This window comes from Schistocerca gregaria, chromosome X (genome assembly GCF_023897955.1).
Source record: "Schistocerca gregaria isolate iqSchGreg1 chromosome X, iqSchGreg1.2, whole genome shotgun sequence".
NCBI classification, from domain to species: Eukaryota; Metazoa; Arthropoda; class Insecta; order Orthoptera; family Acrididae; genus Schistocerca; species Schistocerca gregaria.
The window spans coordinates 378629532-378643060 of NC_064931.1; the positions used below are offsets into that span (position 1 = coordinate 378629532).

At 37.9% G+C, this 13529-nt stretch overlaps 1 protein-coding gene across 1 annotated transcript in view; it reads left to right on the forward strand.

Moving 5' to 3' along the window:
* The window catches only part of LOC126298069 (protein eva-1), an 869024-nt gene extending 861786 nt beyond the window's left edge, over nucleotides 1-7238 (forward strand). The window contains exons 6-7 of the mRNA XM_049989388.1: nucleotides 4382-4612; nucleotides 5065-7238. Coding sequence (XP_049845345.1) covers nucleotides 4382-4612; nucleotides 5065-5429 — 596 coding nt within the window. The 3' untranslated portion in view covers nucleotides 5430-7238. The remainder of the gene's footprint in view (nucleotides 1-4381; nucleotides 4613-5064) is intronic.
* Nucleotides 7239-13529: the final 6291 nt, after the last annotated feature.

A 13529-nucleotide genomic window follows, 5' to 3' on the forward strand; every position in this document is an offset into this window, starting at 1 on the left:
ACAATCTCAAATCATATTTCTAAAGATCTTGGCAATATGAGCCCCCTTATCAGTATGAGATGCTTCCAAACATTTTATTGGGTACAGAACTGGACATCGTAATGGCTAAGGAAGCACCTCAACACCATGCAGACAGTTCACAGAAACACATGCTATGTGTGGACCATCCTTGTCCTGTTGAAAAATGTCATCATGATGCTGTTGCATGTGGTTAACACTTGACAATGCAGGATGTCTGTGACATACTGATAAGTGATTGTACACTCATGGAAATTGAAATAAGAACACCGTGAATTCATTGTCCCAGGAAGGGGAAACTTTATTGACACATTCCTGGGGTCAGATACATAACATGATCACACTGACAGAACCACAGGCACATAGAGACAGGCAACAGAGCATGCACAATGTCGGCACTAGTACAGTGTATATCCACCTTTCGCAGCAATGCAGGCTGCAATTCTCCCATGGAGACGATCGTAGAGATGCTGGATGTAGTCCTGTGGAACGGCTTGCCATGCCATTTCCACCTGGCGCCTCAGTTGGACCAGCGTTCGTGCTGGACGTGCAGACCGCGTGAGACGACGCTTCATCCAGTCCCAAACATGCTCAATGGGGGACAGATCCAGAGATCTTGCTGGCCAGGGTAGTTGACTTACACCTTCTAGAGCACGTTGGGTGGCACAGGATACATGCGGACGTGCATTGTCCTGTTGGAACAGCAAGTTCCCTTGCCGATCTAGGAATGGTAGAACGATGGGTTCGATGACGGTTTGGATGTACCGTGCACTATTCAGTGTCCCCTCGACGATCACCAGAGGTGTATGGCCAGTGTAGGAGATCGCTCCCCACACCATGATGCCGGGTGTTGGCCCTGTGTGAATCGGTCGTATGTAGTCCTGATTGTGGCGCTCACCTGCACGGCGCCAAACACGCATACAACCATCATTGGCACCAAGGCAGAAGCGACTCTCATCGCTGAAGACGACACGTCTCCATTCGTCCCTCCATTCACGCCTGTCGCGACACCACTGGAGGCGGGCTGTACGATGTTGGGGCGTGAGCGGAAGACGGCCTAACGGTGTGCGGGACCGTAGCCCAGCTTCATGGAGACGGTTGCGAATGGTCCTCGCCGATACCCCAGGAGCAACAGTGTCCCTAATTTGCTGGGAAGTGGCGGTGCGGTCCCCTACGGCACTGCGTAGGATCCTACGGTCTTGGCGTGCATCCGTGCGTCGCTGCGGTCCGGTCCCAGGTCGACGGGCACGTGCACCTTCCGCCGACCACTGGCGATAACATCGATGTACTGTGGAGACCTCACGCCCCACGTGTTGAGCAATTCGGCGGTACGTCCACCCGGCCTCCCGCATGCCCACTATACGCCCTCGCTCAAAGTCCATCAACTGCACATACAGTTCACGTCCACACTGTCGTGGCATGCTACCAGTGTTAAAGACTGCGATGGAGCTCCGTATGCCACGGCAAACTGGCTGACACTGACGGCGGCGGTGCACAAATGCTGCGCAGCTAGCGCCATTCGACGGCCAACACCGCGGTACCTGGTGTGTCCGCTGTGCCGTGCGTGTGATCATTGCTTGTACAGCCCTCTCGCAGTGTCCGGAGCAAGTATGGTGGGTCTGACACACCGGTGTCAATGTGTTCTTTTTTCCATTTCCAGGAGTGTAGTTCCCTCAACTCTATCAGTCATGACCTGAAGTCATAAAGGAGTAACACCACAGTGCCTTTCAAAACACAGGAGGACTGGAACTTCTCCCCAGGTCAGTGACATACTCACTTTTGTTGGTTATCTGAGGTAGAGCAGAAACACAGTTCATCACTGAAGACAATGTGATGGCATTCATCAACAGCCCATACATCCCAGTCATAGTACCACTCCAAAAGCAGCCATTTGGGTTGTGGTGTGGCAGCAATGCATGGGATGGTAATTCCCTAGTCCAGCTACTGTTAGGCTCTGATCAGTGGTGCAGGATGACACAGAATGTTGCATGGACTCCATTACTTGTTCTCAGGCACTGATGTGAAGGGGTAAAATGTGTTTGGTGAACAATACATGCCCTACATATCTGGATATTCCATGATTCCACCATACAGCCAAATGGAGACCCACAGTGAGGCCCCTTTCAAACTCTGTTACCTGCTGATAACACTGATTCACAGGGGTATGTGCTGCCTCTGTGTCCTTCACAGTGACCACTCAACAACTGATGCTGTTTACAATGTATATATACCCTAAACAGGCCTCGTAACAACACTAAACATGAACATCAATGCACTCTGGTGTCCACTCCCTCTGTCACTAAGAACTGCAACTCTAAGCATTTACATACCTGCCGATGATCTGTACTTCTATGAAGTTACATGGACACCATATCTTGTTATTGCTTCACTCTTTTTATAAGGCACTGTGTTTTCACTACTGCAAGATCAATTACAGTGATAACTCAATGTTTTTGAGTGATATGCTCTGCATCACAGAAGAATCAGCATTTACTGAACTTAATGGAATGTGGATGAAACAGTGTTCGTCAATATGAAGTTCTGGTCAGTCACTGTCTCACAGTAAAGGGAAACAGCGAGGTGATGTGTGCCATATAGGACCTTGGCAGGCAGTTTAAGAGTTAGTCAACAGCTGAATAAGTTTTCTTTCCAAATCAGTGGCAGATCTTTTGAGATATCAAATTCAGTTAGACTGATGGGTGAAGTGAACACACTTTGAGAGTTGGATTCACTTTAAAGTGGAAAATTGGAAAAAAAGTGGCAATTTTAGTTAGAAATAATTATTAGAACTCAAAAGTTAGTAGACTTAATTTTAAAACTGTGCACTGTAGTTAGAAAGAAAATTTTGCATACTCTATTGCTAGTTTCTTCTGCTTTTCCCAAGAACTTCTTAAGAGAAAAGAGACAAATATATCTACTGTAGATCCTCATCTATGAACTAGAGAGAAGATTTTGTAGGCTGTGGAAAAATTACTAACAATGTCATTAAAACAAACAAACATTGTCCAGACAGGCCTTGAAGGCCCAACAGTACCAACTAGCCACTGCGTCAATCTCAGACCTTAGTTGTCACTGGATGTGGATACAGAGGGGCATCTGGTCAGCACGCTGCTCTCCTCGCCGTTGCCAGTTTTCGTGACTGGTGCTGCTACCTCTGAGTCAAGTAGCTCCTCAGTTGGTCTCACAAAGGTTGAGTACAGTCCACTTGCCAACAGCACTCAGCAGACCCAGATACAGATCCATCCAAGTGCTATCCAAGCTCAACAGCCTTTAAATTCAATAAACTGATGGGAACCAGCGTTGCCGCTACAGCAATACCGCTGTCTTCAAACATGTAATCAGTATCATATTAGTTAAGTAACAGATTCTTGAAGGATGGTTAGAAGCACAAAAAACAGATTAATTACAATGTTAACAGTCAGAAAACGAACTGTTATGCTTCATCAAAAGTTTTCCACCCTCCCCCCCCCCCCCCCCAACACCCTCACTCAAACCAGCACCATCACCAGCAGCAACACCACCTTTTTCTGTCATTGCACACTGCACCATTTGAAATAGCATTATCTGAGAACATGTGATGCACAATGCAAGTCAGTAGCTGAGCTATAATAATGACATATTCTGTGTGCAGTCATTCATTTGCTGGTTAGTCATACAGTACAGAATAACTATGCTGAAAAATTAGGGGAAAGTTTCTCTTTTATGAAGGAATTACTCAGTTGATTTATTTCAAAATAAAGAGTTCAGTAATTGTCAGCTGTATAAACTGCAACATTTATTAAATACTAACAAGGATTCACTAACCTTTCTTTGCTAATAGCATGAAATTTTGTGTTCTCTGTTGTGCAACAACTGCAGTTAGATTAGGAAAGATATCAACAGTTGGGAGCACTGTTAATTACTGTGTAGATATGGTAGTGTATTGGTGTGATATTCACTGAAATGTATCCAGCACCATGAATGCCACAAACAGCATTCAATACAAATTTGCACCTGTGTTCTGTTTGCTGTAAATAAGGCTTTATTTCTTCTTTCTGTCATTGCTTGATGGCCATCTGGTGAAAGCAAATTTTGACCAGAACTATTGCACTTCACAAACGCTTCCTTCAAACACAATATGGATGGTATCATCTATGCATATATTGCACTTTCCCTAAGAGTTGTAAATAACAAAGTAACTTTTTGTAGTATCATTTACCTGTTACTATGAAAAGTATTTAACAAAATAAAAAAATATTTATTAAACTGTAACTCATAAATAATGTTAAAATAGTTTACATGATTTAACTGCATATATAGCTGGGATTAGATGAGGAAGAACAAGCCAGTTTTATAAAGGCAGCATTATTTGTTTTCATTACAGACATACAAAAGTATGGTCCATATGTAAAACCCCACATTACAAGCAAAAAGTTCTCCCATTCTCCCTCTGCCCCTGTGGACCCTATCACCACCAAAGATATGCAAGGTGATGATGTCTCGGATGAGAAAGTCCTTGAAAATACCAACTGCAACATCACAGTAAATCTTGAGGACAAAACGAATGTGATTGGCTTCATTTCTGAATGGATTAACGCATACAATTTCATCTCACGTGAGTAAAATAAAAGAATTAGAAAAGATGAGAGGTGCAAGTCTCTTGGGTACTGTAATTGATAAAATAATCACTTGTAACTTATTTGAAGTGTTTGTCTATTGTTGGTAGATGCAAATGTTATACTAAGTCATTCATACTTCTCTTCAATATAGCTTTCTTAGAAATAAAAGTAAGTAGACAAAGTATCCATTTATGATATTTCATATGTGTTAAATAATGTTTACTTAGTAGTGGTGTTTGATTTTACTTACAAAATAAAACCAATCCATTAAAATATATCACTTAATCATATATTGTAATAGATAAAGTAATATTCACAGATATTCTCCATGTTTTAGTTTTGTTTAAACTGAGCAGCATACAGTAAAAAAAGTGAAATATTCTACTGCAGTAATAATTGTTATTCATATATTGCATTACAGTTAGTTAAAAAATGCATTGTTTTACAGGAAACCAGGAGAAGTTCTACCTGTATCTTATCCTAAGTGTAACAGCGGGGCTCGTCCTCTTCCTGGGACTGGTAATAGGACGGCTTCTGCTACAACGTCGTAGAAGCCAGCGCAATCCAAAGCCTTCGGCGCCACCAACAGAACAGACATTACCAAATGGTTTTACAGATGACCTGAGTGAAGCAGAAATGGAGACAGCAGTTTCTGGATCAGACACAGTCCTCGGACTAGTTCCTACCAAAGCTCCAAATGTGCCAGGTCGAACACCACCTACAAGTGTATCAGAAGTTGTGCGGTTCGGAGGCAGCAGTGGAATTCCACGGAGCCTGAACCGTGCCACAAACAGCCAGTATTACTATGGCTGACGTGGGCTGGGTGTCCGGGCCCCTGATGGTCCGGATGCTCAAGCACAAGGAAGGATTTGTCCTGGAACTCGCACCTACTGTTTTTAGAACAGTTTGTGCATGTGTATTCCAGCAGCATCTGGCACCATTTGTGTGCATTTAAGCAGAGAAAAGGTCAAAAGAACATTACTCTTGCTATGTTTACAAGTCCGCCTATCCTTACAATGACAAGTGATTAATCCCTGAGACAATATATGTATATGTATAAATACAGTGACTTTATCAATTTGTCCAAATCTATAATGTCATCTCTGGGATTTAAATAAATTAAATGATTGAGACAAAACTTTGTTATGTGCCTGTTGCAGCTGTGAAATAGTCTTTAGAAGAATGGAAGATTCATTATGACTGTTACAGTGTGTGAACACAAGATATTCACCTAGTACCTGCTTTTCAAGCAAAGCGGTTCAAGAAGGTTTCATTAGATTGCTGTATCCAGAAGATGCAGTTCATATACAATCAATGGACACTCCACACTGACTGTGAATAACTACTGTAAAGTCTATTTTCTTAAGATATAATAATCTGCATGGAGAAATTAATGTACTTATACATTTGACTGAATTGACCATCAGTGGTTATGTCTAAGGAAGTTAAGCATCAGTGTGTCTCTAAGTACAATGCAGAAACAGAGAGATTTTTCAAAAGTTTTGTATAATACAAGGAGCATTCCATAACAGAAATGTGTGTTACATAAATTTCTTAAAGACTTATTCACTTTTGTGTTGAACTACCCATATTGGAGCATTAATTTGTGGAGTGTGTCTAATTTTTCAATTTTAAACATTATTGTGATTTCTATCAACTTAATTTTTGTTGCAAGTGTAATTAGCAGATTTGTTGGTGAGAAAGTTACTATTAACATATTTTTAATTCCATGGTTATTAATTTGTCTGAATCTATCTAAGAAACACTTTTACTGCATATCATAAGAGTCTAGTTTTTGCTAAATTCTTAATATCTGACTACATGAAATCAACATACATGATCACAGATGATGTCATTACCCAGTGATTTTAAAGTCCACTGAAATATGTTCCCTGAGAGTCCAAAATATTAAGCCCAATCAACTGTTCAAGCTGTCATATGAACCCCTTTTTGATTTATAAAATCTAAATCATGGACATAATGCACTGAAAACACATTGCAGGAAGGTTTGTTCAGTATATGCAGTGAGCTTTTGAGATGGAGCTTGATTTATTTGTTAAGGAATCACTCTCATGTTTGCATATTTCAATAAATGAGGAAATGTCTACTTCAGACTAGTCAGTGCCTTGGCCCTATATCCTTTCATACAACGGGCCATAATGTAAGCAGTTTTGCATCAATTGTTTGCCACACATCTATGCAGTCAACATATAATGCAGTGTTAGATTTCTACTGCATTATGCATTGTAATACAAAGATGCAAATAAGATGGAGTCAGAGTTAACAATTTTATCAATAATTAATTAAATTAAAGGAATCTACACCCCTTTAGTTTTCCAAAGGCATAACCCAAGAACACAAAGCATGTTGTTGATGTTAATAAATTCCTACAATTAATTGGTCTGGTATATGTACATGGCAAGAGTCACATTATTAAAAGCAATACATCCTGTGTACATTTTACTAGGGTAGTTATTCTTTTTAGTACGAAATCAAAAAGATCGCCATAGATAGCAGAATTTCTTTTAATAGTCAAGTTCTCTTCATTATCAGAACATTTCAGCACATTATTATTACTGTTATTGTAACAACATTGATTAATAAATTCGGGTATTTATATTATTTCGACCTAGTCTCTGCCCTTCTACTCTGTACACCATTTATTTTGTAATATTTTCTCAGTTACTATTCCTCGTGTGTGTGTGTGTGTGTGTGAGAGAGAGAGAGAGAGAGAGAGAGAGAGAGAGAGAGAGAAACACAATAAAAAATAGTTATCTTAGAATTATTACCCAGTACAAAGTAACATGGTGATTTGTATTTTTGAATACTCTCTCAGAATTGTAACAATATCGACACAGAGCAAGTCACTTATAATTTAGAAAACATGAGTAATTATGAGGAAGTACTTTGATTTTTGTGTCAGCAGATAAATGTAGAGAAAAGAACCTAACTCAGTATACATTATACATTACTTTGACATACCATTTTTTGGATAAATAGATATACCAATTCATTTTAGGCAAGAGATCAGCTTTTTATTTCCCTTTATATCCTATTGGTGCAACATATTATTAGTTTCTGTGATCTGACTTGATAATATGATTTGGTATGAATTGCATTTGGTTTTTGTTTCAATTTTCTTTTCTAAGATGAAAATTGTCTGGAAACATAGTTTTAGTGCAACTTTTATCCTTGTCCCAATTCAGGTTGGATACACATCCCCTATAGCAGGAACCATTTAACCATTTCTGTTTATTACATAGAACCTATAACATGCACTTAGTATCAGTGGAAGGAGTTTTCTGGTAATATATCATGAATGTGTTTCATCAGTAAACCTCTGCTTTATTATTGCACCAAACACTGGTAATATTGACATCTTATGAATTATTTTTTGCACATGATGTGCCTGTCAAGTGTTGGTGAATGAAAATTCTTTTTCTTTATCATGAATCTATGAAAGACTAGTTAACAAACACCAATTATAAATTCACTACCTATTCATTTTTGTGTTTGCAACATCACTGACATCAGAAAACACACACACACACACACACACACACACAACACACACACCTGAAAGACCTGCAGATCTCTACGAGTCATTTTGCACAAAATTTCTAACTGTCTGTCAAAGCTCATTGCCTCTCGATGACTTGGCATTTTCTGTGGCTCGAAAAAATTAAATATGTTTTATCATTCAGTTTTTCTTTTACAGTGTGTAGTACATCTTTCTTACAAACAATGTAGATCACTCTGCTACTACAATAATAATAAAAATAATGATGAAAAGAATGCAAGAAACTGATACTGAATTCTCACTCTTCTCATACCTCTCTGTTGGCTAGTCACTTTTATAGTCAAGTACCACTAATACATTTAGTAATAGTATAACACTTTAATCCTTCAACCCCCATCACCACTACCCTACACACACTGTTCAACAAAACACTTTGTGGTTAAAAGAAATGTTATGGTGCGTTATGTTTTCTACATTATTTTTCTTTTCGTGTCTTCAGAAACACTTGTGTCTCCAGAAATACTCTGTTGTCTAAGCCAATACACCTAGCACTTCTTGCAGAAAGAAACACAGGATAAGAGATTACTACCAATATACTTGTCTCACACAAACATAAATGTGTTACAACTATTTTGGTGTATTGGAACATCTAGTGTCTAAGAGAATTACTTCAATATTGATAGTAAAAGATGTTAAAGAATTCAATGTAAACTATGGCTCGTTACTGATCTAGATGACCTGCTGCTGCAGGAATAAAAATAATAAGAATTTTGGCCAGAAATACTGATTTCTAATTGTAAATCTCTCTGGTGTCCAGCCAGGTGGCAGTGACGAAATTGTGTAATATTTCAATAAGTGTTATGCTCATGACCTTGTGGTGAAATCACTAGGTTATAGCTAAACAACATGTTGCAGACTTTCAACCCCACCATATTGCCAGCAACTAGAGACCTTTTCAATTAGAATTTGATATTTTAGCCAGAATTGTTAGAGAGTTTCAGTTTTGCCACTTAGATGGAAACTTGAGAGCTGTTCAGCAGTATAACCTAAGAAAGTCTACATTTAAATACCTGACCCCTCTCAGAAAAATAAATAAGCCAGCAACCAGAAAACAAATCTTGATATTTCAGAACACATTTCCACACGTTAAAATACAATAAATGAGGTACAGAAATTGATTTATTATCTGACGGCAGCAGCAGATTCATTACAGGCATGGGATCCTATGGTGTAGTCCACATTTTCTTCTCTAGCATCATCATAAATTAGAAAAAGAAGCAGATTGTTTGTTTATGTTATGTTTAAACATCTTTCTTTCATTCCCTTTCTGCCTACACTACATCAGAGAAGTTTTTAAAACGTGTCCCTTGGTGGAAAATTGGCACATTGCTGCTTTTAAGTCAACTTAACAAATCAGTGCAATGTATTACAGCCAGTACTGTTAGATAGTGTAATGGCATTTATTTCATGTATGTGAAAGTGAAATGAGGAAAGAATGTGGAACACTGCTTCATACTACTCAGGCTTGTTTTGTACATATTTCACAAGGAAGCAAATCATAATTTTTATCTGATGTATTGGGTATTCTCATAAAACATACTTTTGAATAATGATGAACCAAAGTGTGAATGAATTACAACATAAATTTTGTAAACCACTTCTGCATAAATATATGTTGTGTGTATGTAAGGTTGACATCATTTGTATATTAGTTTATTGTCTGTAGACACCCTTGATTTGCATTTCATCTTGATGTGTAATATAACATAATAAATCTTTTTTTGTAAATTGAAAAAAAAAAAAAATTATGGACGTACAGTTGTATTAAAAGTATGTACATTTTCATAAAGAGAAATAAGAATGTGTGTGTGTGTGTGTGTGTGTGTGTGTGTGTGTGAGTTTGGCTGATGAAGAATACTTGCTATCATCCTGTAATTACCATGGACAGATGGGCAGTAACTTATATGGAACCTGAGTTTCTTTTATACACCTTGTGTAAATCAATTTTCAATAACACTGCAATCGAGATTACATCATGATGTTCATCAAAATTAATATCATATTTAGTGTTATTTTTGCAAAGATTTCTTTGTACCTATTATATTTGTCAGTATTCTGTATTGTGTTTAAAACTTTCGTAATGTGAAGAATTCAGAACTGTCCTTACAAACCACAAAAGTATCTGGTCAGTTGCTCATCGTGAACTGTAATATCTGATACACAATGTGCAGGAATGAAAATTGCTTAATGCGACTAGTATCCTATGAACATATGTGCACAAAATAGTATGATAACCTTTTATAATGAAGACATGAAATATTGATACAGGACTTTGTTTAGATGTGGAATATGGACATCTCAGGTTGGCATTTTTTACTATACACCTGAATATCTGAAAGTGCAATATCATTTATACTAACAAAGACAAAATTATTTAATATTTGTCTGTAAGACACGTGATATGTAATTATATAAATACAGTTTAAATTCTATTAATTTTTTTATTATTCCTGCATCCTGTTTGTTTCCCCTGTTGTTGTGAGACATATCAAGGACCATTAAAGCATTTTTTTAAATATGTTTTCTACATCTTGCGGATACCAATCACAATCCATATAGTAATTTGGTCAGTGCAATCATACACCATTATCCTATTCATAATGTTTATCAGTAAGGGATTTGTAAGAATGTGTCTCTTGCACAGTTTTTCAGTGGCTAAACAAACGATAAACTTCACATTCAACTCTTTTTTTTTTTCTTGCATTTATTTTGTAAACATGATAATAATGAAAGAAGTTGGCTTTAGAACACTCAGCACGTTGGTTAACAGTGCCCTTCCTGAACATGAACATATGCATTTAGTGGTCTTGATAAAGTGTGCATTGCTTACAAACTGTATTACCCTAACGAAGTCCCACATCAGCAACGCCTTTGTTGATGAGAGACTATATCATTGTTTGTAATGTTGACAACAAATAAACTGGAACTTATTCCTTGACTGCTTGTGAACATCAGCTTTACCATAATTTTCCTGTCATATTATCCCAGACAAGTATACATAGTGGAAGACTTACAAAGACACTAGTAGACAGGCCCAAATTAAAGCTTAATAGCTGGAAAAGTTCTTGCATTTATTTTATTTATTTACATGTCAAGGTCTGTATGGCCAAATTGAGGAACAAATTTCCAAGGTCATGGAACATGTCAGTACATGAAATTACAGCATAAAGTTAGTAACAGATAAGAATAAAATGTTTATGAACCAAAAAAAAGTCAAGCCATAAGTTTCAGTAAATGCAGTCAACAATATAACACAACAATCAGCTTAATTTTTCAAGTAACTCCTCAACAGAATAGAAGGAGTGAGCCATATTCAGTTTTGATTTGAAAGCACGTGGATTACTGCTAATATCTTTGAATTCTTGAGGTAGCTTATTGAAAATGGATGCAGCAGTATACTGCACACTTTTTTGCACAGGAGTTAAGAAAGCCCGATCCAAATACAGGTTGGATTTCTGCCGAGTATTAACTGAATGGAAGCTGCTAATTCTTGGGAATAAGCTGCTATTGTTAACAAGACGACAGAAAAAGATTATATATATTGAGAGGTCAATGTCAAAATACCCAGACTAGTGAACAGGGGTCAACAAGAGCTTCGTGAACTTATACCACTTATTGCCTGAACCACCTGTTTCTGAGCCAAAAATATCCTTTTAGTATGGGAAGAGTTACCCCAAAATATAATAGCATGCAATATAAGCAAATGAAAATAAGCAAAGTAGACTAATTTTCATGTTTTATGATCACTTACTTCAGATACCGTTCGAATAGTAAAAATGGCAGCATTAACTCTTTGAACAAGATCCTGAGCATGGGCTTTCTATAACAGTTGGCTATCTATATGAACGCCTAGAATTCTGAACTGTTCAGTTTCACCAATCATATCCCCATTTTGTGAAATTGAGATGTCCGGTTATGTTGAATTATGTGTTAGAAACTGTAAAAACTGAGTTTCATTGTGATTTAGCATTAGTTTATTTTCTACAAAACATTTACTACACTGTCCGAAACCAAGCCACTGTTGCACACAACATCCTTCACTACCAAGCTAGTGTTATCAGCAAACGGAAATATGTTAGAGTTACCTGTAATACTAGAGAGCATATCATTTATATAAATAAGGAACAGGAGTGGCCACACTGCTGATTCCTGGGGCAACCCCCCACCCCCCACACACAGACACACACACCATTTGACGATGACAATACACACCTCAGACCCCACATCACAGCCATTCTCAACACTGAAAAATGACATTTTGCTGTCTGTTGTTAAAGTAAGAGGTGAACCAATTGTGAGCTACTCCCCGTATTCCATAATGGTCCAACTTCTGGAGCAATATATTGTGATCAACACAATCAAACGCCTCAGTTAAATCAAAAAATATGCCTAGCATTTGAAACTTTTTGTTTAACCCATCCAGTATCTCACAGAGAAAAGAGAATATAGCATTTTCAGTTGTTAAATGACTTCTAAAGCCAAACTGTACATTTGATAGCAAATGATGTGATATAAAATGATCAATTATCCTTACATACACAGGCTTTTCAATAGCTTTAGCCAACACTGATGGAATAGAAATAGGTCTAAAATTGTATACATTACCCCTTTCTCCCTTTTTATAAGCGGCTTTACTACTGAGTACTTTAATCGTTCAGGAAACTGAACATTCGTAAAGGAAAAATTACAAATATGGCTAAGTACAGGGTTAACATGTGCAGCACGGTACTTTAATATTCTGCTAGGCACGCCATCATATCCATGAGAGTCCTTAATCTTCAGTGATTTAATTACTGGCTCAATCTCCCCCTTGTCAGTATCACAGAGGAGTATTTCAGACATCAGTCTCAGCAAGGCATTTTCCAAGGGAGTTATATGATTCCCTTTGGAAACTAAATTTTTATTTAATTCGCCAGCAATGCTCAGAAAATGATTGTTAAATACTACACATATATCTGATTTATGAATAACAGAAATATTTTTACAACGAACTGACTTATATCATCGACCTTGTGCTGCTGACCAGACACTTTCTTCACAACTGACTATATTGCTTTAATTTTATCCTGTGAATCAGCTATATTGTAATGTGGGATGCAGCCATGAAAACTGCAGAATATTTCAATGAGGCAGATGCCTTTCATGTTCAGCAGATGTGCCTATTGGGAGCCAGTTTATATGCTATGTCACTAGAGAAGTTCTACTGCGAGGAGAAAGAGTGAAGCAGAGTGTGGTGTGAGAAGCTTGTCACAGATGCCAGAATGTGCATGCACACAGGTTCTGTATGCTTGGCCTAGCTCCCTTGACTTTGAGACCCCTTTGGTGTTGTCTCA